The following is a 24,904-nucleotide window of genomic DNA, read 5'->3' on the forward strand; positions in this document are numbered from 1 at the left end:
GGCAGAGCCCTGGGCAGCACCCCAGAACCATGGCAAAGCTCAGGGCATCACCCACAGCCCTGGGCAGCACCCACAGCCCTTGCAGAGCTCAGGGCACCACCCAGAGCCTGGCAGAGCTCAGGGATGCCCCGAGCCATGGAAGAGCTGCCCACAGCCCTGGCAGAGCCCTGGGCAGCACCCACAGCCCTGGCAGAGCTCAGGGCAGCACCCAGAGCCATGGCAGAGCTTGGAGCACCACCCCAGAGCCTGGCAGAGCTCAGGGATGCCTCGAGCCATGGAAGAGCTGCCCACAGCCCTGGCAGAGCCTTGGGCAGCACCCACAGCCCTGGGCAGCACCCACAGCCCTGGCAGGGCTCAGGACTGCCCAGAGCTGCAGGAACAGGGCTCAGGGCTCACCAGGACCCTGCTGCCTTTGGCTCCGCTCCACAGCTGGGAGCTGGGGTGGAATTTTTTTCTTGTGTTGTTTTTAAGGATGAAAAAGTCTTGGGGGGACAGCACTCTCCAGACAAGGGTTTCAGTGTTCTCATCAAAGCTTTTAAAAAATAAAGGCTGTTATTTGTTTTCTTTTTATTTCTGGGAAAATACAGTATTGCATAACTGAGGGAATGATGCTCTTGTATTCCAGGTGAAATTCCAGCTGTGCTGTGGGTGTAGGAGCTGGGATTGGATTGTTCTCTGAGCAGGTACTGGGGGAAGTGCCCTGTTCTGTGATTGTTTCCACACCTCAAACCCCAACCCCTCCGTTCCTCTCTGAGCCTGCCACGTGAAATGCCTGGAAATAAATCATTTACCACAAGAACACTGATACTACAGCACAGCTTGTATTGCTTTTTCCAAAATAAAAACGTAATCACGACTCTGCTGCCTTCAGAAAATGGATAAAGCAGAGAGTGCTCGTGGTGAGGGAGGGATGGGGAGGTGAGGATGGCCAGAAATTCTCCTGTCACCTGCAGGAATTCGGGGTTTTGTGCCCCAAATGCTGACACTGCTCTCAGGTTCCAAGGATTAGGTTTGTACACAGTGATCTCTTTGTGCCACCTGAAGTTAATTGTCCTTTACAGAGCCAGCAGCATTGGAAATACATCCATCCTGCTCCTGGCTTTCCTAAAAAAAACTCATTTCCAAGTCTGGCTTGTATTTGATTCTGACTTTATTATTGCTTAAAAGGCTGTAGAATTCCTAACTGAGCTCCTGTTCCTGCTCAAAGCCATTTTAGGGAAGTTTTTAGTGTGAGCAGCCTGGCAAAAGGTGAAAAACCTTAAAAGCATGAAATAATCTGGGAACTGAAGTAGGGAGGGGCCTAATTTTATTGCATGGGCCTGGAATATTGTACTAAAAACAAAGTGTAAAGCACAGGCTAAAGGTTTCCCAAATCCCAATAAGTTTTTTTTTTCCCCTCATGCAGCTGTATTAAATCAGAATTCAAAATATTTGTGATTTTGATGGGAAAACTGTGGGGTTTCCTGACATGAAAAGCCTAATAATAATAATAATAATAATAATAATAATAATAATAATAATAATAAATTGGGCAAAGGTGTTTGGAAGTTGCTGCTGGGTGGGGAGCAGAAGGTGAAATTCCCACTCTGGCTGTTATGTCAGAGGAGTTAAATGCTGCAATGCTTTGTGTGCGCCCTGGCACAGAGAAATTCCCAAAAATCACACAGGGGATGTGGGGCAGCACTCCCTGTGCTCAGTGTAAAGGAGGTTTGGGATATTTCCCCAAATTTTGCCTCCCATTTGTGGATGTTTGGTGTCAGAGAGGCTGTGCCCACGGGTGCAACTCAGGCTGCAAAAAAATGCAGGACTGGGCATGAAATATGCTTGGGAAAAAGAACTAAAGTGCTTCAGTTCCCTATTGCTGAGGTAATTCCCAGAATCCCAGACTGGTTTGGGTTGGAAGGGACCCCAAAAACCCTCCCATCCCTCAGGGCTGGGCAGAGCAGGCCCAGGAGCTGCCCAGACCCATGGAATCCATCCAAATCCATCATTTACCCTCCAGAACTGCCCCCAAACCCCTGATTGTGGTTCTGGCAGCTGCTCCCGGCAGGTTTTGCTTCCCAGAGCATCCTCCAGAGCTGCTCCCCGGGATTCTGAGTCACCTCAGGAAAATCCAGACTCATCCCCTGGCTCCCCTAAGCCTCGTCCAGGCAGCACTGGAAAAATAAAAGCAACGAAACTTCAGCTCATTATTCACTGTCTGTACAGATCTTTTTCCCTGGAGTTTCAGAAAGGCCATTTATGAACACACTGGGCACAAGGGGCTGCAGCTCTGGGCTCTGCAGTGGCCAAATCCCAGCAGAACACTCTCACCTGGAATTCTGTTCAGAGGCCTGGAATCCTGCCTTGGGGCATGACAGGCTGCTGAGGTGTTTTTTCTGTAGTATAATCACTGACTGAATGCTTCTCTGTGTAAAACAAGTCTCAGCTACATCAGCAATAAATCCATATTATTTAAAGCAGGGCTGCCCTGTATCCTGAGACATAAAATTCCCTTTTTTTTTTTGTTGTTTTTTTTTTTGAGGCTGTGGCATTGGTGTTTCTGCATCCAAGCTGATGCAGTGCTTTAACTCTGACTCCTCCTGGATTCTAAAATCTGCACAATATTTTAAATTTCACCTCTGGAAATGGTTTAACCTGCAAGCAGCAGCAGTGGGAGCAGAAATCCTCTATGCCAGGGGCTGCTGTGGGGTTTGTGGGGATGTCTGAGGCCAGCAGAAGGAAACAGCAGGCTGGGGACAGGCTGGGACATTCCAGGAGTGACCCGAGGGATGGGTGAACCCCACAGCAGCCCCTGTGCTGCAGGAGGAGGGAACCAGCAGAGCATCCCAGGGCAGGGAGCTGGCACTGGGACACCCCTGGGAACATCTGGGAACAGCCCAGTTTGGGAACAGCCCAATTCCAGAGTGCTGGAATGTCCCTGGGAACAGCCCAGTTTGGGAACAGCCCAGTTTGGGAACAGCCCAGTTCCACAGTGCTGGAATGTCCCTGGGAACAGCCCAGTTTGGGAACAGCCCAGTTCCCAAATGTCCCTGGAACAGCCCAGTTCCTGAGCACTGGGACATCCCTGGGACACAGCTCAAATTCCCAAATTCCCAGCACTGGGAGCTGGGACATCCCTGGGACCAAAAGAATTTGGGAACAGCTGCATTCCAGAGTGCTGCAATGTCCCTGGGAACAGATGAATTTGGGAACAGCCCAGTTTGGGGCCAGCCCAATTCCCAAGCACTAGGAGCTGGGACATCCCTAGGAATGTCCCCAGGAACAGCCCAGTTTGGGAACAGCCCAGCTCCCAAGCACTGGGATGTTCCAATTCCCAAGCACTGAGAGCTGGAATGTCCCTGGGAACAGATGAATTCGGGAACAGCCCAGTTTGGGAACAGCCCAATTCCCCAGCACTGGGAGATGGGATGTTCCTGGGAGCAGCCCAGTTTGGGAACAGCCCAAATTCCCCAGCACTGGCTCAGCCTCGTGGTTCAAGGTCCCTTTGTCACTTTGAGCCATCTGCAGATGCTCCTTGGCAGCCACCCCTGTGCCCTGAGGCTGCAGCTGTGCCCGGGGGGATTGAATGAAGGCACCAAACCGGGCTGGGTGAGCAGGGGCAGCTCCAGCTGTGCCCGGGGGGATTGGCAGGAGCAGCTCCAGCTGTGCCCAGCTGTGTTTGGGAGCAGAGCAGCAGGAAGGCTGGGGCCCTGCTGCCACAGGCACAGGGAATTCCTGGCCACAGCTCCTCCCCAGGTGGAGCATGGATGGGTGGATGGATGCAGTGTTAAGGCAGTGGGAGAGCCCTGCACTGGTCGGGGTGCATCAGCAGTGTGCACAAGGAGCTCATCCTGCAGCCTCCAGCTGTGTCACGGCAGAGTTTGGCACAGATCAGCACCACTGGAAGCTGGAAATGCCTCCCTTGGCAGGGAAAGCTTCCAAAGCCTCCAGCTGGGAGCACAGGTAGGCACTGCACGTGGATGTGGGACACCACACAAAGCCTCTCACCTCCATCACTCCTTCTCCTTCAAGCCTGGAGCAGCTGAAGCTCCTTTTCCAAAGCAATCAAAGCAAAAAAACCCCGGGCTGAGCAGAGATGTTGGCATGGATGGCACTGCCAGGGAGGGGGGAGGAAGCTGAAGGTGCTGGGACAGTTCCTGCTGCAGCTGAAGCCACCTGGAGCTGGCTGGGGGACTGGGAACGATCCTGGAATGATCCTGGAAGGATCCAGCAAACCTGCAAACCCCTCCTGCCCTGCTGGGTCAGTGCCCTGCCCTGCCACTGCTCCCTCCTGGCTGCCACCCCTGCCAGCTCCTGCTCCTGGCTGTGCTCAGGGCTCGTGGATCCCTCAGGAATGCGCCGGGAGCTGCCACCCCAGCTGGATCTGTGCTGTTCTCCTGGGCATGGCCACCCCTGCAGCTCCTGGGATGGCTCAGGGCTCACAAACATCCTTCAGAGCTGCTGGAATTCCTCCTTCCCCAGGAGCTGTGCCCTCCACAGGGAAGGCGCAGGGGGACAGGGAAGGGGACAGGGAAGGCACAGGGGGACAGGGAAGGCACAGGGGGACAGGGAAGACAAACCCCACACCCTGAGCTCTGCCTGGAGCTGCTCTCCCAGTGCTCTGTGCCATTCCAGCCCAGATCCAGCATTCCCATGGCATCACCATCACCCAGGGCTGCACTTGCAGCCCTCTGCCCTCACTCTGTGCACGCTGCAGTACCTGGAGCAGCTCTCAGCAATTCCTGTTCACTGCCCAGCTGGGCAGCCAGGGGCACTCAGCTGCACCAGGGATGGGAAAGGGCAGGGAAAGGAGCAGGGCAGGCTCCTGCCTGCTGGGCACTGCTCTCCCAGGGCTCCAGACACATTCTGGAAACACCACCAGAGCCAGCTGAGGGCTGAGATTATCCCCAAACAAATTAAAGGAGGGAAGTTTGTTGTGGGGACAAAACAAGACAAAGATGGGGATTCCTTCTCGAGCAGAAGTTTGTGCTCTTTGATTTTTTGCCTTGAGAGATCCTGCAGGTGAGCAGGGGGGCCACAGCTGGGAAATGAGGAATATTGGACCTTCCCAAGGAACAGGCAAGGCCAGGGAATCCCTGACCCAGCTCCACACCAAACACAGACAGCCTCCACCACCCCGAGGACTTGAGCAGAGTGTCCAGGACCACGTTCTGGGGAGATCCCAAGGACTTCTGTAAGGCAGGGTAAGGACAAAGGAGCCATCCAAAATCCTGCCTGCCCTGTCCCTCTGCCATGACACAGCTGGTACCAGAGGTGCAGCAAACCCAAACTGTCCTCACTCCAACTCACAGCAGTCACAGATCCCAAAATACAATTAAATACTGAAAGTTAGATCTAAACACACTTTTAAAACCTAGATTTAACACAACCTTTCATCTCTACAGTGCATTGATGCTGCCTGACATTTGCAGGTCATCCCAAGAGCCCGTCCAGAGGGGTCTGCCCTGGGATTAACACCACAAATCCACCCGCAGTGGTACAGGGAAGTCTCTCTCAGGCTTGACTTCCAGCTAGGAAGCTCTGAGGAACCTCTGAGGAACGCCCTGCTTGGGTGAGGCTCCCACCAGTCACCAGTGAAATCCATTTGCTCTCCCATCTCCTTCCACAGCAGTAAGGTCGGGGGGATCTCGGTGCAGGACACACATTCTGCTCCCACAGCTGAGCTCTGCCCCCAGCCAGGAGCTTCAGAGCTCCCGGGGCTTTGCTGAAGTTCACCATGAGTTGGTCTGGATACAATATGGCCTAGAAGAACTGTCCTAGAGTAATGCACAGCCTGAATAGACGTGGTGCTTCAGGAGCTCTACCTACTCACATGCTCGGCAGGGTTTATTGTGGGGGGAGGCTGAACAAAGCAGAGCCAGCAGTGGCAGCAGGCTGAGATTGGCTCCTCTTCCTCCTTCACGTCCCAAACCCTTGCCCAGCCAGCCCTCCCACTGCAGGGTGCAGAGATGAGGGACACGGGAGCAGCTCCTGAGCAGGGACAGCAGGAGGGAGGAGCAGCAGCACCGCCCTGGCCCTGCCGTGCCCCTGAGGAGAGCAATCAAACCCAAACCCACACAGGATTCCTAAAGAAAAGTGAGAAATGGGAGCTTCCAGTCGGTTCCTAGGGAGCAGCGAGGGCACAGGGCAGGGGCGGGGGGCAGACTGGATTCTTGTGGTCGCTCAGCATGGATTTATTTGTTGTATTGCTCCTTTTGCCAAGCCACGAGCAGAGCCCGGACGGACCCGCGGCCGCGGGAGAGCCCGCACGGCGCTCCTGGAGCTTCCCAGCACACACACAGACTGTCCTGAGTCCTGAGCGGGCCCGGGGGCTCCTCACTGCTGCTCCTCAGCTTTGCTGCTATTCCTGAACTTCACCACCATGACGGTGATGTTGTCGGGGCAGCCCCTGTAGAAGGACTGCAGCACGATGCTCTTGGCGCCGAAGTGCGGCTCGTCCAGGCGCTCCTTGATGAACCTCACGGCCTCCTCGTTGCTGAAGGCGTCCCACAGCCCGTCCGAGGCCAGGATCATGAACTCTGGCTGCAGTTTGTCCAGGTCAAAGCTCAGGATGTCGGGGTCGGGGATCACCACGTTCAGGTTCTTCAGGGGGTAATCGCCCAGCGAGCGCGACATGGCCAGGATGCCCTGCACGCGCCACGAGCCGTTGAAGCTGATGAACCCACCTGGGGGGGAAACAACGCTTAAATCAGCTCTTTGGGACACCCAAGAAGCTCTTTGGAATGGCCAAACTGCTCTTTGGAATGTTCAAGTTGCTCTCTGGAACATCCAGGCTGCTCTTTCTTTGGAACATCCAAGGAGCTCTTTGGAACATCCAAGCTGCTCTTTAGAACATCCAAGGAGCTCTTTGGAACATCCAAGCTGCTCTCTGGAACATCCAAGGAGCTCTTTGGAACATCCAAGGAGCTCTTTGGAATATCCAGCTATTTAGAACATCCAAGGAGCTCTTTGGAGCATCCAAGCTGCTCTTTGGAATGTCCAAGGACCTCTCTGGAACACCCAGGTTGCTCTTTCTTTGGAACATCCAAACTGCTCTTTGGGATGTCCAAGACCCCTTAGGAACATCCAGGGAGCTCTCTGGAACATCCAAACAGCTTTTTGGACCATCCAAGAAGCTCATTCGACCATCTAGCTCTTTAGAACATCTAAATTGCCCTTTGGAACATCTAAGGAGCTCTTTGGAACATTCAGCTCTATGGAACACCCAAGGAGCTCTCTGGAACACCCAAGGAGCTCTCTGGAACACCCAAGGAGCTCTCTGGTTCCTGCCAGACCCCCCAAAGTTTCATCCTGAGGGATTACAGAGCTCAGAACATGGGAGGTGATGCCTCAGGTTTTAGTTTTTATATTTTTCAGATTCTGTGCTGCTTTAGTGTGTGGGTCTGAGCTTCATATCAAGGGATGGTGAGCTGTGTGCACAGAGCAGGGAGACAAAACAATTCCTGCTCCAGCTGGGCACCAAGGACAAATGCCCCAAATCTCAGCCCAGGAGCACAAACCCCGTGGGCTGGAGAGAGAAAAACAAGCAGGGTGGGACTGCCTGGGCTAAAGCTGCAATGGGACAATGAACTCCAATTTGATCTGCTGCCACCTCTGCCCTGTGGAATTTTGGGCGGAGAACAGGAGATTTGATCCGCTGCCACCTCAGTCACTTCCCACCCTCTCCTGGAGGAAATGTCAATTTTAGCGACAAACAAAAGCTGAACTTTCCAACAACTCACCAGCTCTCTTAATCCTCTTCCTCTCCTTCAGCTGGTAGGGCTTGTGGTCGTGGGACAGGGGGATGGCATTGCCGTCCTTGTCGCAGAGGACGCCCCGCGAGTCGCCCACGTTGGCCACAGTCAGCTCCTTGTCGGACAGCAGGGCGATCAGACACGTGGTGCCTGCACAGAACCACAGGGGCTGCTCTTAGAGGTGGGGGAAATCACATTTCTGCCATGAAACGGATGGTCCTGATCAGCAGGGAAGTGTTGTTCCTGTCACGGAATGCCAGGGTGGTTGAGGTGGGAAGGACTTCCAGGATTGGGGAGTCCCAGTTGCGACCCCCAGAGCACTGAGCCCACCTTAAAATAGAAGGAATATTTCCCATTTCCCATCTCCTCTCCAGCTCTGAGCACTGAGTCCACCTTAAAATAGAAGGAATATTTCCCATTTCCCATTTCCTTTCCAGTTCTGAGCACTGAGCCCACCTTAAAACGGGAGGAATATTTCCCATTTCCCATTTCCCATCTCCTTTCCAGTTCCCATCTTCCCCTTCCTGCCCCCCTCACCCAAAACCAGCAAATATCAGCTAAAAAAAAAACCCATTCTGGGGCTGGCTCTGGCTCCTGGCTCTGGATGCAATCCCTAAATATCAATATCTCCAGGACTGCTTGACAGCAGGGAAAAATGAATTCCATCTCTTTTTTTGTTGTGCAGTAATGAAACTCAATTTTTTCAGAACTCACAGGGAAGAAGGGCCATCCATTAAAGAAAAAAGCCATTTCTCACAGGACAAAACCCCTCCAGAACCTCCCAGCAGGCTGGAATTCCCTGGAACATTGGGATTAAATGCTAAAATTCCTTTAAATAACCAAAATTTGCCACAGATCAGGCACTGACCACCTCGGATGTTTAGGGATGCTGCAAATCAAAGGAATGGGATTAAGAGCCAGCAAAGCTTTGTTGGGAGAAAATATTCTTGCACAAAATTACCCCAGCCTTAGCTAGTCAAGAATGCCACTTTTTAAACTAAAGGATTTACAGATTAGCAGAGGATTTGTCCCCATCTGTCACTTTTGGCCTGCTTTCATTTTTTAAAGCTTCCTTACTCGAACCTCACAAAAAGAAATCTTGCCAGCACTCGACTATTCCCAGACAAACTCATTTTATGTGTAGCTCTGATGGATCGATTTCCTAAAGGGGAAAAAAGGGAAAGATCCACGTTGGGATGTGGAGTCCATCAAGGCTGCACTTTATTAACACTGGATGCTGCCAGAAAGGCCAAATTAACACCCAAAATTGTGCCAAAATCAGAGCATTTCAGCTTTCTCCTGGCAAAGGGATGCGGCTGAACTCGAACTGAACCCACTTGGGGAGAAAGGATTTACCTGGGGGTGCAGAATGGTCCTTCCAAGAGGGATGGGAAAGGCTGGAAAAGGTGTGGGAGTGCTCCCCTGCCCTGGGAGCCCCCCAAAAGCCTCCCTGGCAGCTGCCCTGGCTGCCAGCTGCTGGAATTCCAGCTGCTCATCACTCCTGCAGAGATGGAACCCTGGCAGGGCTCCAGGAGGGCTCGGGGGGATCCCTCACATCACAGACAAAATTGCATTTTCTCCCCTTTCACCACCATCAGAGGAGGAATGGTTGGTGTAGGAGTCGTTTGTGAGAATTTTGCTTTCCACAGACAAGGATTTCTCTGGATGGGTGTCTCCCAACAGCAACACCTTCTGTTTTCAGGCTGAGACCTTTGACAGAACAAATGGGCCCAAACTGGCTGAAGAACCAAGGTTGTTGACTGGACTACACAAACATTTTCCAGGTGCTCCCACATTGCTCCTTGGGAGCAGCAGCAAAATCTAAAAACCAATTCAAGGTGAAATTTCCGTCAGAATCCAAAGGCCTTTTCTTACAGTGAATCACTCCCCTCTTAGGCTTCATTTATCGAGGCACTGAAAATGGAGAAACCTGAAAATGGAGAAACCTGCCCCTCACGCTAACAACAGATATTTTGGGGATTCACTTCAGCTTCAGTGAATCCAAAGCTGAAGCAAAAAAACCCCCCAAAAAACCCCCAAAAAAACACCAGGCAAAAAGAGTGGCAAATTCAGATTCTTGTTTCGTTAAATGAGCTAAACTATGAGACAGAAGAGAGAAAGAAGACATGAGAGACATTCATTTTTCCAGACCACAAGGACAAAACCTGTCTGGAGTGAAACTAAGGAATAATTAAAAAAAAAATATTTAATTTCATATTTTGCCAATTTTGAAGGATTGTTTCCTTCACTTTTTACACCCCGCCAGCAGCTCGAGTTCCTCGTTCAGTTGATTTTGTTTGGAAAAAAAGCCAAAAAAAGGGAAAATGTCAGCACCAAGGGCTGGAGCACCCAGGATCACCAGCAGCTGCTGTAATTACATTTAACTGCCCATTTTCTGTGCTTTGCTCACAATCAGCTCTGGTTCCAAGGGCAGGTAGAGCCATTTCTGCCTTTTCATAAATAATGGGCACAATTAGGAGGGTGAGGGGCTCCACTGCTGTGTTTTCATCTCTGATGAATTTGGGGCTTTCATTTACAGCTGTGCTGCTGGGAATCTTCTAAACCAGTTATTACTGAGCTTCTCATTTCCACATGATTTTTGCTGGATGAGATAAATCCCCAAATATGTGTTTCAAGCAGTTTTAATCTTTATTTTAACCATACAAACACTGAGATTTCCATAAAGGAAAAAGCTTTCTTTTCCTTTTGACAGGAATCAGTAATTTCCTGCATTTTCTCCTCCCTAACAAACTGCTTTAAATGAAAATAAGTGGAGAGGAGCTGGAATGACCAAACTAATGGAAAAAAAATTACAGGATTTTGGGAAATTCTGTGTGAGAAAAATCAACAGAGGTGACAGAAAGCAACAAATTTTGAAGCTTATTTTTTGTGCATTATTAAAAGCAAGCCATATGTGATGAAAGAAATATTCTGCACCCTCATTTTGACCTGTGCTGGCCTTTGAGAAGCCACAGGCCAAGCTCGTGGTGTGCGGTGTATTTTACAAAAGGATTTAAAAGCTGAAAGGCATTTCTGAGAGCAAAATGCCAGGAAAAGCGTCAGATCTGCAAGCTGGGAGTTCAGTGTCCAGAAAGCCCCAAAAACTGCCTGGGTTTGGCTGCCCATCCTCGTGTCAGGGTAAAAATCAGATTTTGTGCCTGCCCAGTCCACTCCCAGCTGGGAAAGGCCAAAAATCAGGAATCTGTGAAGGGGAAAAGAGCAAAAAACCAGGGGGTGGCAATGGAGAGACACAGGAAATAATTAAAATAATTAACAGCAGAGCACAATGAGCTGCCAGAAGTGTCCCCTCAGCTCCTGCCAGCACCCGGGGGGGACATCCCCAGCCAAACTGGGACAGGAAAAACAAATATTTCACAAAAATGAGGATAAAAGATGACAAAAATGAGGATAAAAGCTCAACCTGCACAAGGGGACTGGGGAAAGACTGGAAATGAATAATTTTTTTGGGAGCAGTAAAAGGAGAATTATAAGGAATAATTTCAGGAGGAACAAATATTTACAAAATCAGGACGAAAGTTCAAGGGGTTTGGGGAAGGGCTGAAAACGAGCAATTTTTGGGGCAGGAAAATGAGAAATGTGAGGAACCGTTTCAGGAGAAACACACATTCCACAAAAACAAGGACAAAAGTTGAAGGTGTTTGGGGAAGGATTAAAAATGAGCCATTTTTGGGGCAGGAAAATGAGAATTATGAGGAATCCCTTCAGGAGGATGAAACATTTCCACAAAAACAAGGGCAAAAGTTGAAGGACCTTGGGGAAGGACTGAAAATGAGCCATTTTTGGGGCAGTAAAAAGAGAATTCTAAGGAACCACTTCAGGAGGAACAAAATTGAGGACAAAAAGCTCAACCTGCACAGGAGGTTTGGGAAAACAAGCCAATTTTTTGGGGGCAGAAAAATGAGAATTATGAGGAACCACTTCAGGGGGGACAAACATTTCACAAAAGAAGGAGAAAAGTTGAAGGTGTTTGGGGAAATGAGCCATTTTTGGGGCAGAAAAATGAGAATTATGAGGAACCACTTTGGGAGGAACAAACATTTCAGAAAACAAGGATAGAAGCTGAAGGGGTTTGGGGAGAAGAGGGGTTTTTGCAGCAGAAAAATGAGAATTACGAGGAACCACTTCAAGAGGAGCACACATTTCAGAAAACAAGGACAGAAGCTGAAGGGGTTTGGGGAAAAGAGGGATTTTCGGGGCAGGAAAATGAGAATTATGAGGAACCACCTAAGGAGGAACAAAAATGAGGACCAAAAGCTCAACCTGCACAGGGGATTTGGAGAAATGAGCAATTTTTGGGGCAGAAAAATGAGAATTATGAGGAACCACTTCAAGAGGAGCAAACATTTCAGAAAACAAGGACAGAAACTGAAGGGGTTTGGGGAAAAGAGCGATTTTTGGGGCGAAAAAATGAGAATTATGAGGAACCACTTCAAGAGGAGCACACATTTCAGAAAACAAGGACAGAAGCTGAAGGGTTTGGGGAAAAGAGCGATTTTTGGGGTGAAAAAATGAGCATTTTAAGCAGCCCAGCCGTACCTGCCTCGTCGTAGGAGACGGTGAGCTTCTCCAGCATCTCCCTGTCGATGGAGAGGATCTGCTGCTCCAGGATGCTCTGGTAGGACAGCACGCTGTTCTCCTTGTCCCGCTCGTAGTCCTGCAGGTGCTGCTTCAGCACCTCGGGCAGCCGCGCCTTCACGTACTCCGCTGCCGACTGCAATTAACAGCGCCGTTAATCACCTTCATTAAGGTATTAATTACCTTAAATAATTACCCGGAGAGCCCCTGCGCTGCGCACGCACTGCACACCCACAGCTCAGGGCTTGGGACGGGGCCACCTGCACATCCCAGGGGTTTAATCGGAATTTTACAGCGCCACGCGGAAAAGTGAAATCAAATTTAATGTGCTTATTCTGAATTTTTTATTCGAAATTTTTGAGCGCCCGATTGGTAAAGTGGAGTCAAATTTAATGTGCTTATTCTGAATTTTTTATTCGAAATTTTCGAGTGCCCGATTGGGTAAAGTGGAGTCAAATTTAATGTGTTTGTTCTGAATTTTTTATTCGAAATTTTTGAGTGCCTGATTGGGTTAAGTGGAGTCAAATTTAATGTGCTTATTCTGAATTTTTTATTCGAAATTTTCGAGTGCCCGATTGGGTAAAGTGGAGTCAAATTTAATGTGTTTGTTCTGAATTTTTTATTCGAAATTTTTGAGTGCCTGATTGGGTTAAGTGGAGTCAAATTTAATGTGCTTATTCTGAATTTTTTATTCGAAATTTTCGAGTGCCCGATTGGTAAAGTGGAGTCAAATTTAATGTGTTTATTCTGAAGTTTTATTCTAAATTTTTATTCTAAAATTTTACCCATCGATTGGTAAAGTGGAGTCAAATTTAATGTGTTTATTCTGAACTTTTATTCTAAATTTTTATTCTAAAATTTTACCCATCGATTGGTAAAGTGGAATCAAATTTAATGTGTTTATTCTGAATATTTTATTCTAAATTTGAAAGCACCAATTGGCAAAGCGGAATCAAATTAAATTAGTTTATTCCGAATTTTTATACTAAATTTTTAAGCACCAACTAGTAAAGCAGAATCAAATTTAATGTGTTTATTCTAAATTTTAAAGCACAAAGTGACAGACTGGAATCAAACTTAATGTGTTTCTTCTGAATTTTTTATTTTGAATTTTTATTCTAAATTTTAAAGCACCTTATGGCAGAGTGGAATCAAATTTAATGTGTTTACTCTAGATTTTAAATCACCAAGTGGCAAAGCGATATAGAATTTAATGTGCTTATTCTAAATTTTAAAGCACAAACTGGCAGAGTGGAATCAAATTTAATGTGTTTATTCTAAATTTTTATTCTAAATTTGAAAGCACCAATTGGTAAAGTGGAATTAAATTTCATGTGTTTCTTCTGAATTTCTTTATTTTAAATTTTTATTCTAAGTTTTAAAGTACCAATTGGTAAAGTGGAATCAAATTTATTGTGTTTATTCTAAATTTTTATTCCAAATTTTAAAGCATCAAGTGGCAGAGTGGAATCAATGCTTTTATTATAAATTTTTATTCTAAATTTTTATTCTAAATTTTAAAGCAGCGTGTGGCAGAGCAGAGTCCAATTTAATGTGGTTTTTTAAAATTATTTTTTACATTTTAAAGCACAGGTGGAATCCCTCCCGCTGCCCTTGGTGCACCCCCAGCCCATAAATACTGACACGCACAAACCCAGGGAATTAATTTTAATTAATTAATTAAAATCCCTTTAATTCCCTGCTCTGGCCCAGCAGAGGGCAGGGTTGGGCTGGACTTGGGGCTGGTGTAAAGCTGGAGTAACCTCGGAGTAACCTCGGAGTAACCTCGGAGTAACCTCTGGGACCAGCCCAGGCTCAATCTGGATTTCCAGCACCCCCCATCCCCTGGAGCACCCCCTTAAACAGGGAATGGAAATTCCCTTTTCTGGCACACTTTAATTTGGGTTTTCCACTTTCCCCTCCGTGCTCCAGTTTTTGAGCAAAAACCCAGAAAATAAAATAATAAACTGTTTTATTCCTGTATTAAAGTTGGTTTATTTTTAATGCCGTTCCTGGCATTGAAACACCCAAACAAATTTTAATGAATTGCGTTATAATTTTAATGAATTGTGTTATAATTTTAATGAATTGTGTTGTAATTTTAATGAACTGTGTTATAAATGAGCTCAGTGGGAATGGCTCCACAAGAGGCAAAGCCTTGGGAATGCTGCTCATCCCAGGGTTGGGAGGGACCAGAATTCTCCTCTGCTCTGGGTTTTTTTTTTTTTTGATATTTCGTTTTCCAAATAGATTAAATCAGAGATTAAATTGCAATCTCAAACATCCCTGGGGTTGTGTCCCACGTTCCTGCACTGATCCCCTGTGGCACCAGGGAATTTCTCCTGGAAAACCAAAGCAACTGTCCACACAAGCACAGGGAAATTAATTAACTCATTATTAATGAACATTACATTTAAAGAGCTGTTTTTTTCCCCCAGAAAGGTCAGAAGGCACGTTGTACATTGATTATTTTATCTCAAATTCAGGAATTTGTGTTTAATTTTCCTAAATTCTAATTTTCCTTAATTTTCCCTAAATTTTCCTTTAGACCACCCTGTGCAATATTAGAATTGCGGTTGGATTTATTAAATATTTAGAATTGTGCTTGGATTTATTAAATATTTAGAATTCTGCTTGGATTTATTAATTCCAAGTTATTTGCAGTGCCCCCCCCCCCCCATCAAATGAGTGCAGTTCCTCTGGATTTATCAATTATTTATCAATTATTCCATCAGAGATTGGAGAAGTCACAGGACAATTTCCCAAGTGAACACACCAAGCCAACAATTTCTGTGTATCCTGAACGGGCACAGACTGAAATGCAGGAAATTCCACCAAAACTTAAATAAAACCTTTATTTTTCTGGTCAAACAGGGCGCCCTGAGAGGCCGTGGAGTCACCAAATTTCCCATATTTGATATATGGAAATACCAAATCCCAGCTGGGTTATCCCACTCTGAATTTTTGCTCTGACAACCACACGCACCCACACCCCCAAAATTAAAAATATCAGCAATAATGACAGTAAAGGAATTATTCCTGCAGCAAAAAGCACCGGCATCTAAACTGCACACGCACAAACCCTGAATGTTAATTAGAAAGTCAATCATTGCCTCTTTTAGGAGAAAAAATGAGGATTGGTGGGGAAACGAGGCCCAGAGCAGGTGTTTGACACAATTTCTGTCAGCAATGCCAAGCAGGGGGATGGATGGAGCCCCAAAAATGGGAGAGGCTCAGGCTCGGAAATTGTGACCAACACCACGAGGAAAGGACATCAATGTCTGATATTCAAATTCAATATCTGAATTTACCAAAGGGCACCATTCGGTTAAAGGCACAAAGCGAAACAGGTGCGATTGAAGTGCTAAAAATAAAAAAATAAATTAGGGATGTCAAGAATTCACCTGATTTTGATGGTAATTGGGTGGAACTATTAGCAGAGATGAGCTGAATATGAAATGAAGGTCTGTAAAAAAAGGTACTGAAAAGACTTGGCCATTACCAGGCAACAATGCAGAAAAACCCAGCAAAACCCAAATTACAATTTATTTCCTAAATTTTGTGAGCAGGGATTGCATTGCAAGGCCAGACAGGAATATTTCACCCAAGCAGGATTAAATGAAACATTTCTTATATCCCTGTAATCAACTCTAAGCAAAAGGGATCATTTTTAATATTGGCACAAACAGGCAGAAATGAGAGGAAAAGCAATAACCCTAAAAATAATGGTCAGAGCGCCATAAACCCTCTGCATTTACACAGGTGCTGAACTGCTCATTTTGATACAGCAAAATGCTGCATTTTGGGTTTTACTGAGCTCATCAAGTTAACACCGAAGGTAAAATAAAAAAAAAAAAAAAAAAAAAAGGAGGTTTGCAAAAATGACTCAACTCGAAATGACATTTCCAACTCTGCAACCCTGCACCAGCGCAGCCCCTGAACTGAAAGCTTTCATTAGGAATTAAAATGCCTTAAAACTACTCCAGGGGATTTCCACAGGTGGCTCTGTGCAGAAGCTTTTCCAGAGAGCAGGGGATTTTTAGAGTGAAAAACCAGTTTTACCAGAAGCCTTTCATTCTGCTCCTGTAGTTGAGGGAAAAAATGTATTTATAGCCTATTAGAGTCAATTAAAGAGCAAGAAGCATTCATCTTTCTGGGCCATTGTTCTCTCCCTCCCAGCACTCGGGGAGAGCAGTGGAATATTTTATTTTAGCCTAAATGGTCTCTCCTGATTTAGAGACTCCACTTTGTGCCAAGCAGAAACCAAGAACTGGGAAGATTCAGTCTGGGTGAGTTACGCAGGAGCCAAAAAAAAAAAAAAAAATCAGTTTTCAGCTGCTTGAATGTCTCACCAGCTGCTCCCAAACCTGTCTCCCACCCTTCCCAGCACCTTCAAATGGAATATTGCTGTGATTCCATCCAGCACAGCCCCAAAGCTCAGCAAGCAGCAAACACACAGAAACTTCAAACAGCAGCAGAGTGTCAATGTAGAAAATATTCTCATTTTGCCTTCCCCAGCCAGGAATCCCCTGAGGGGAGCAGGAGAGCTCCTGGAGCAGGAGATGTTGTTCCTTGGGGCCCTGATAAGGCTTTTCCTACACCAGATAAATCCAATTTGGGAACAACCCTTAAATTTCCATTGAAGTCCAACCTTAAAAAGTTGTCTGTTAAGAAATCCCATGAATAATTGGCCTGGTGTTCCACCCAGAGCTGTGAGGAGATGAGATGAGATAAAACCTTTTGGTTTTATTTCTCTTTTTCCAGAGAAATCCAGGGATGGAGACACCACTGGGACCCAACCCTGTCCTTCCACACCTGGGACAAACCCTGCACACAAGGGGTTAACAGGGGAAAGCTGCAATCCCCCTTTTCCTTCAGGAATTAAAATTTCTGCAGATTCAATGAGCCCTGGTTCAATGTAATTATGGTTATTTTCTGAGGTCCTGCCCTCCTCCCTTTGGGTCTGAAAAATCCACTGTATTGACCTGAATAATGAGCTGGAGGCAGCCAGGACAGCTGGAACCAGGGGCAAGGAAGCCAACAAGATGGAAAAATGATAAATTCTGTTCTCCCTGTGCCCAGCAGGGACAGGTATGATCCACGAAATCCCAATTATTTCCCATTTCCCAGTCAGTAAAACACTTGCACAAGCCACATTCCTGGTTTTGTGAAACTAATCCAGAATAAAGCAAACTAATCCAGAATAAAGCAAACTTTTGTGTCCTCTCCTGGAACAGCAGGCTGCCAGGAAAGGAGATTTTGGGGATCATGTGGGTGATAAGCAGCTGAAACACGAGATTGTGGCAGCGCTCAGTGCTTAAAAAGGCTCCTGGAATCCCAAGTGTATAAACAGTGGGGTAATAATGATTGATTGGGGGAACTAATTTGGGAATTGTCCATGGAAAACCCTGCTTGTTATACCTGGAATCTGAGAATCCAGAGAGTTTAAGAAAACAATAAAAAATGGGGGAAGTTACAATGAAAAAGGTAGTAAAAAAAGGTAGAAAATAGAGAGTATCTGAGGGTTTAAGGAAACAATAAAAAAAGGGAAATTACAATAAAAAAAGGGGGAACCCAATAGAAAAAGGGGGGAAAAAGATGGGATTTTTTCCAGAGAAGTAAACTTTCCCTCCGGTGAGTTGACAGAGGTGAGGATGTGAAGGCTCTGAGATGCTTTGCTTGTAGTGCCACAGCTCCTTTTCCTAAAAACAGGAGGAATCAGAGAAGTTTCAGGGACATCAGTGACCAAGACAAAAAAGAATAACCAGATCAGGATCTCAGGATCCCATCCTGCTGCAGAGTGGCTGCCCTGGAGTTCAGCTGCAGCAGGACCCAGAAACTGCCATTAAATAAAACACCTCCTTCAGGAGGAACAGACGAACCTCCCAGAGTGGACAGAATTGATGTCACACAGTAATTATATAAAGTGCTTAATTAAATGGCAGAGGCTCAAAGACAGGGACTTCATTAAATAGAACAGCAGCCAATTCCAATCCATAAATAGTTTCCAAGGCCTGTTCCTTTTCTGGAGGCATTTCACAACACAAACTCCGAGAGCTGCACCCCTGAGAGCAGGAGGGACATAAATCAGGCCCAGTAAGGACAAACAGCAGTGCCTGGATGTAATTCCTGCTTCCCTCTACAAATGTATATTTAAAGGATTAAAAAAGGGTTTTTGGGATCAGAACATCTCTGGTTATTGAGCCCAAAGGCAGGTGGGGAGCAGGGAATGGTCTGGAGGTGGTTTTGTTCATATTCCTCAAGTTCATGAGGAGATCATTCCAAAAGATGGGAAAACAAGGAGGGAGGAGGCAGATGTAGGAGAAAAGGAGGGAGATAAATACTGATGGAAGGGAGAACAGAGAGTGTGATGCCCTAGAGCAGAGGCTGGGCAGAGTCCCAGAATAAAGCAGGGATTTATCCAAAGCATCTCCTCCATGGATCCACCTTGGGCAGCACCAGAGCCCAGCCAGGGCTGCACCCAAGATGAACCAAAATGGCCCCAAAATGCACGAGCGCTGCCGGGGTCTGTCCCTGGGATCAGCTCTGCTCCATTTGCCCCTTGCAGTTCATTGTCCCATTGCAGCTTTAGCCCAGGCAGTCCCACCCTGCTTGTTTTTCTCTCTCCAGCCCACGGGGTTTGTGCTCCTGGGCTGAGATTTGGGTCATTTGTCCTTGGTGCCCAGCTGGAGCAGGAATTGTTTTGTCTCCTGCTCTGTGCACACAGCTCACCTTCCATAATGTGAAGCTCAGACCCACACACTAAAGCAGCACAGAACCTGAAACATATAAAAACTAAAACCTGAGGCACCAAGTAAAATGGAAGTCAGAAAAAAGAAAGATGAAACCAAATGTGCTCAAAGAACACCTGGAGGTGGCACTCAGTGCCCTGGGCTGGTGACAAGGTGGGGATCAGGCCCAGGCTGGACTCGATGGTCTTGGAAATCTTCTCCAACCCCAGTGATTCAATGCCAGGGAAATCCTTCCAAAAGACTGGAAATCTTTTCATTTAAATGGTCATTTAAAGGAAATTTTCCTGAAACACAGTTTAATTAAATAAGACCATACACAGTCATCGTGTTTCTGCAGCTCGTTAGGATTGTTAATTGCACTTATTATCAAAGCAGAAGGTCAAGGAGGTTCCCAGCTATTTTCATCTCTGAATGGACGGAGAAGGGGGGGCTGAGCAGGGAATTATGCAGCTGAGAGGGGAAAGGGGAATAAACAGTGTCTGCCATGAGCTGGGACCTCCAGCACCGACCCTCTGGGTGACACCAGAGTGTTGCAGCCATAACTGAGCAGATTTTATATCTTTTATTATATATTTTATTATATCTTTTTTTTGTATCTTTATTCCTGGCCAGGCTGCAGTGCACCCAGGCAGGGCCATTCCAAGTGACAGCCATGACCAGGTTTCCTCTCACGGGGACAGCACCAGTCCCTCTCCCAAGGGAGGCTGATTAAATGTCCAAGATGTTTCTTTCCCTTTACTGCTTCACTTTGCAATTTCCTCCTATTTTTAAGAGCAGCCCCAGCAGGGATTAAAGGTCCATGATAGCACACTATAAAAAACTTCAAAGCAGCAACTGGAAGTGATTCTGCTCCTGCATTAGAAGCTCCTTGAAAAAGCTCCTGCTCTGAAGAGATAACAGCACAGCTTTGATTTTAAGGCTTTTGTATTGCTTGGAGTGTTTGTATATTAAAGTGACACAGCCTGGAGTTTTCAGATTTCGTGGCAAGCCTTGAGACAACAAAAAGCAAATACCTTTTATCGGGAGCGTGGAGCGAAGTGACTCACGCAACACAGCTTAATATTTTGGCAACATTCCCAAAAATATTCAACCTTTCACTTCCAGGAGTTTAAACAGAAATTTAAGCAAACCTGAGCCAAGGATTCAGAAGAAAAACAAATCTGAAATTCAGAGAAAACCCAAGATATCCCAGGGGCTGGTTGGGTTTTCATGCCAGGGTGGTGAGCAAGTCCTGAGCCAGGTCTCTGAGGTGGAAGCTGGGGAGATCAAGTTCATTTCCCAGAAAAACAGCTGCTGGCAAATCAATGTTTTGCTGTCACTCAGGCATTGATTTATCATGTCCCAAAATCATTAATATTTCTCCCCAAAGTCTCTGGGCTCTTTGGTGCTGCTCCCTCACTTCATACCTCAGGGTGGGGGAACTCTGTGGGGATTTTTCCCCTACTGCCCATTATTCCACCTGGATCATCTCCACAGAAATAATCCCACTCCACCAGATTTTCCACCATTTTCCAGAGAGTTTTTCCACATATTTTGCTGTCACTCAGACATTGATTTATCATTTCCCAAAATCATTACTATTTCCCCCCAGAGTCCCTGGGCTCGTTGGGGCCTTGCTCTGTCCCTCACAGGCTGCTGCTCCCTCACTTCATCCCTCAGGACGGGGGAACTCTGTGGGGATTCTTCCTGCCCATTATTCCACCTGGATCATCTCCCCAGAACTAATCCTAGTCCACAGGTTTTCCATCATTTTCCAGACAGTTTTTCCACATTATTTTTCAGAAAATTCCCTAACAGTTGTCCAAGGCAAGGATCATGGTGAGCCCCACTCCCAGCTGATGACTTCCCCATCTCTAAACTCCTGGACTCCAACCCAAACCAGGCAGCTCTGGGAACATCTCCAGATGAAGCAGTGGGAGCATCATTAAATCCCCTCTCCTCTCATCCTCTTATCCCCCAGAGCTGCAGGATTACCCTCAGAGTGATGTATCCCAGGTGTTATCTCTGCCTGAGCTCTGTTTGCCACACCTGAGCACCAAACCATGTCTAAGCCTCCCAGCACATCACCCCCAGGTGCAGCTGCTTTTAAATCCACCTCCACAACCCCTTCCCTGCAGGCACTGCCTGATCCCAGCTGCTGGAATAAATAAATTTAAATAAGAAATCCAGATTTATTCCCAGCAACGCTTGGAGCAAGCAAACGCTAAAGGGATGAACTGTGGTGAAACCAGAGAAGAGCAGAATGGAAAAAAAATAAAAAAAATCTCAACAGCTCGAAGTGTCTCAACAGATCGGGGCAAAAAAAATGTGAGAGAATAATTTTGGGCAGGAAAACGTGGAATTTCAACTTTCCACCCCAAAAAAAGTGGGTTTGTTTCCTGACGACCGACGGCGGGACACAAACAGGGAATGAGAAAACAACATCTGAGAGAATCGTTGAGGTTCAAAGAAATGCTGCCAACACTGAGCAAAAAAAGGGTAAAAACAGGATTTGGGAATCTTGTGGGTGTGCTAGAAACTCATCTAAATGGAGACAAATAAAATACCAGCAGGAAATGTTGAGGGGGGGAAAAACCTGGTGTGTAGAAGAGTGAGAAACTTATTTTGGAGCCAACGGGATGGTACGGCCAAATAATGGCATTTCTGAGGGAGAGAGTCTGGGAGAAGGAAAGGGACAAAAGGGAAGGCTGAGCACCAAGGAGCTTGCTAAAGGAAAGGGAATTTTGGGAGGTTAAAGGCAAGTTAAAGAAAAGGGAATTTTGGGAGATTTAAGGAAAGTTAAAGAAAAGGGAATTTTGGGAGATTTAAGGGAAGTCACAGGAAAGGGAATTTTGGGAGACACCTTTAAGGATGAGCTTTGCTAAGAGGCCAAAAGAAAGGAGAGGTGCTAAACATGAAAACCTCCCAAGCCTCATCCATGGCCCTTCAGGAGTGTCCAAATCCCCAGGAAAAGCCTGGAGCTGATCCCTGCCCAGGAGTTTGTGCCAGCTCAAAACCAGATTATTTTCCCTTGCTTGGCCTTCTTGGCTATTTTAATTCCACCTCATTTTAGGGAGCAGAAAATCCCCTGCAAAACAAACACTGAGATTGAGCCTTACCTTAAGGAGCTGCTGATTCTCCTGTACCAACCCAAAAATATCCTGGGAGCAAATGAATGTGCTGCTCTGGGAGGCGAAAATCCAGCTTTAAAGGAAACACTTAATTTCATTTCCCACCTAAGAGGCTCCACCAGAACAAAACACACCAGCAAAAAAGCCCATGAAAATTGAATCAGGGCTATTTCTGAGCTCCTTATCCCAATTTTGGGGCCCATAAACTCCCTTTCCCCCACACGTGGCTGCAGTATTTTCATCGAGTGGATTTTAGTGAAGTGGGAAATCAAATTTGCAAGAGCAACGACTGCAGGAAATCATGATAAAATGCTTGATGCTTCCTGACACTTAAAATAATATTCTAATCTGGTTTTCTAAAGCTCTGCAATAAACTCTGCTGCTGGGAAATCAGGTGGAAATCAGAGGGTGAATGAATCCAAACACAAAATTATGCAATGAATGTTTTCATTGGATACAATTAGGGCATATTATACCTTTAAAGACCTGCAGATGAAACTACCTGAAAAATGAAATATTTAATCCCAGCAATGAAATTAAGAAATGAAAAAGGAGTTTCTCAGGGTTTTATGGCTAAAAAGCTGTTTCACTAGGGATGTTTCCTCACTCCCATCCATGCCCAGTTTTTCTGGAGAGCTGCTGGGGAACCATCCTGGAGTTTTTTCCATGGAGGTTATTTTGGTCACCATTCCCCTTTCACATGCACACGAGGAGCTACAGGCTATTTTTTGGTAGCAGAATGATCTTTATCCTGCTATTTTTACTTCTCATTGCTGTGCTTTTGCCCTTGGCCTCTCTGCACAGCTCTCCCACTCCCGTTCCTCCCCCAGTCCCAGTTGTTTCCATCCTTTCTTACAGAACCTCCTTTTATATTCTCCTTAAAAGTCCTTAAAAACTTTGAATTTAAGGCCTCAACTTTCCAGCAGAGCCCAAACACTGTTACCCAAACTCTGGTTCTCACTGTGCTATTTTTGCACCGCGAATTTTGAATATTAAAGTGCATTTTGTAGATTTTGGGGCTTTATGATCTGCTGAGTATTATTGGGCTTGATGATCTGAAAGGTCTTTTCCAACCTAAATGATTCTGTGGTTCTTTAATATATTAAATAAACAGAGAATAAATAAAACAGTGAAACTCAGCTGGGTCTAAAAACCAAACTTTGAGCACTCCACACTTAGAGAGTATGACTGAGATGGAATAAAACTCCTTAAAATCTTTTAAAATTGTACTTTATATGCACCAGGAGCATGTGCTTGAGAGAAAATGCTTTTTCCTGCTGATTCCTGTGGTTTCCCCTTTAGTCTTTCTCAGCTCACAGGAATTATTTAAAATAAAATACATAACTACAGGGTCAAGCAAAAAAACTGTTAAAATGTTTTCATAGGTAGGTGGCCAAGAAATAATCAGATTTTCTCTTAGAAACCGAGCTAGGAACCCACTCAAACAACAACTCTTGGTGATTTAGCCTCGTGGCTTTTTACAGTGAAATCAATTACGAGAAAAATCTGTTTTTCTCTTACCAAATATTGCCCAAAATAACCTGCAGCTCGTTCCTTTCTGCAAGGACTAACAGGCATTTAGCTTTGAAAGGCATCTAATAAATAAAATCATTTCCATGCAATTTGTCTGAGAATTGACACGGAAAATGCCACGAGCTGGAAATCCCACAGGGAACTGGGGATCAATCCCACAGGGAATTTGGGATCAATCCCACGGGGAATTTGGGATAAATTCCACTGGGAATTGGGGATAAATCCCACTGGGAATTTGGGCTAAATGCCTCCAGGAACTGGGGATAAATCCCATAGGGAATTTGGATCAATTCCATGGGGAATTTGGGATAAATTCCACAGGGATATTGGGATAAATTCCACTGGGAATTGGGGATAAATCCCACAGGGAATTTGGGCTAAATCCCTCCAGGAATTGGGGATAAATCCCATAGGGAATTTGGATCAATCCCACAGGGAATTTGGGCTAAATGCCTCCAGGAATTGGGGATAAATCCCACAGGGAATTTGGGCTAAATGCCTCCAGGAACTGGGGATAAATCCCATAGGGAATTTGGATCAATCCCACAGAGAAATTGCAATTAATCCCACAGGGAACTGGGGACAAATCCCACTGGGAATTTGGGATAAATGCCACAGGGAATTCAGGATAATTCCACTTTTCACGTTTGACTGTTTCCAACTCGAGGTGTTTTGCATAAAAAAAGACACCAGGTTTGGAATTTTTAATCAAGCACCAAACGGTGGACCCAGAAAGGAGGGAAGCAGAAGCTTTCCCTCAATATTTCCATTCCTTTTTTTGGAACCTTCTTGTGGTTTTGGGTCATGAACAACTGCAGCAATCCCGGGGGGAAAACCAGGGGATGCAAATCCTGAAGCTTCTGCTTTGTGGAGCATTGGGAGAGGGAAGGAGAGAGGTTTTTCCCCAGTTTCCATCACTGGAATATATAAAATATATATTTAGAAATATGTAAAATATAGAAAAAAATTGAATTATATACTATTCAATATATAAAATATATAATAAATATATAATGAATTACATATTATAGGTAATATATCAAATATAATATAGTGCATATATTTTATAACATATTTTATCTATATAATATATTCTATAATTTATAATGTCTAACTAATATGCATAATATATAATATATATTGTGTATATAAATTAAAGAAATATAAATCTACCAAA

The 24,904-nt window shown here is 45.8% G+C and overlaps 1 protein-coding gene across 1 annotated transcript in view; it reads right to left on the reverse strand.

Moving 5' to 3' along the window:
- Positions 1 to 552: 552 nt before the first annotated feature.
- Positions 553 to 24,904, reverse strand: part of PPM1L (protein phosphatase, Mg2+/Mn2+ dependent 1L) — a 62,024-nt gene continuing 37,672 nt past the window's right edge. The window contains exons 2-4 of the mRNA XM_058031205.1: positions 12,294 to 12,468; positions 7,725 to 7,886; positions 553 to 6,668 (exon numbers count right to left, since the gene is read on the reverse strand). Of these exons, the coding sequence (XP_057887188.1) occupies positions 6,319 to 6,668; positions 7,725 to 7,886; positions 12,294 to 12,468 (687 nt within the window). The 3' untranslated portion in view covers positions 553 to 6,318. The remainder of the gene's footprint in view (positions 6,669 to 7,724; positions 7,887 to 12,293; positions 12,469 to 24,904) is intronic.

This window comes from Melospiza georgiana, chromosome 10 (genome assembly GCF_028018845.1).
Source record: "Melospiza georgiana isolate bMelGeo1 chromosome 10, bMelGeo1.pri, whole genome shotgun sequence".
NCBI classification, from domain to species: Eukaryota; Metazoa; Chordata; class Aves; order Passeriformes; family Passerellidae; genus Melospiza; species Melospiza georgiana.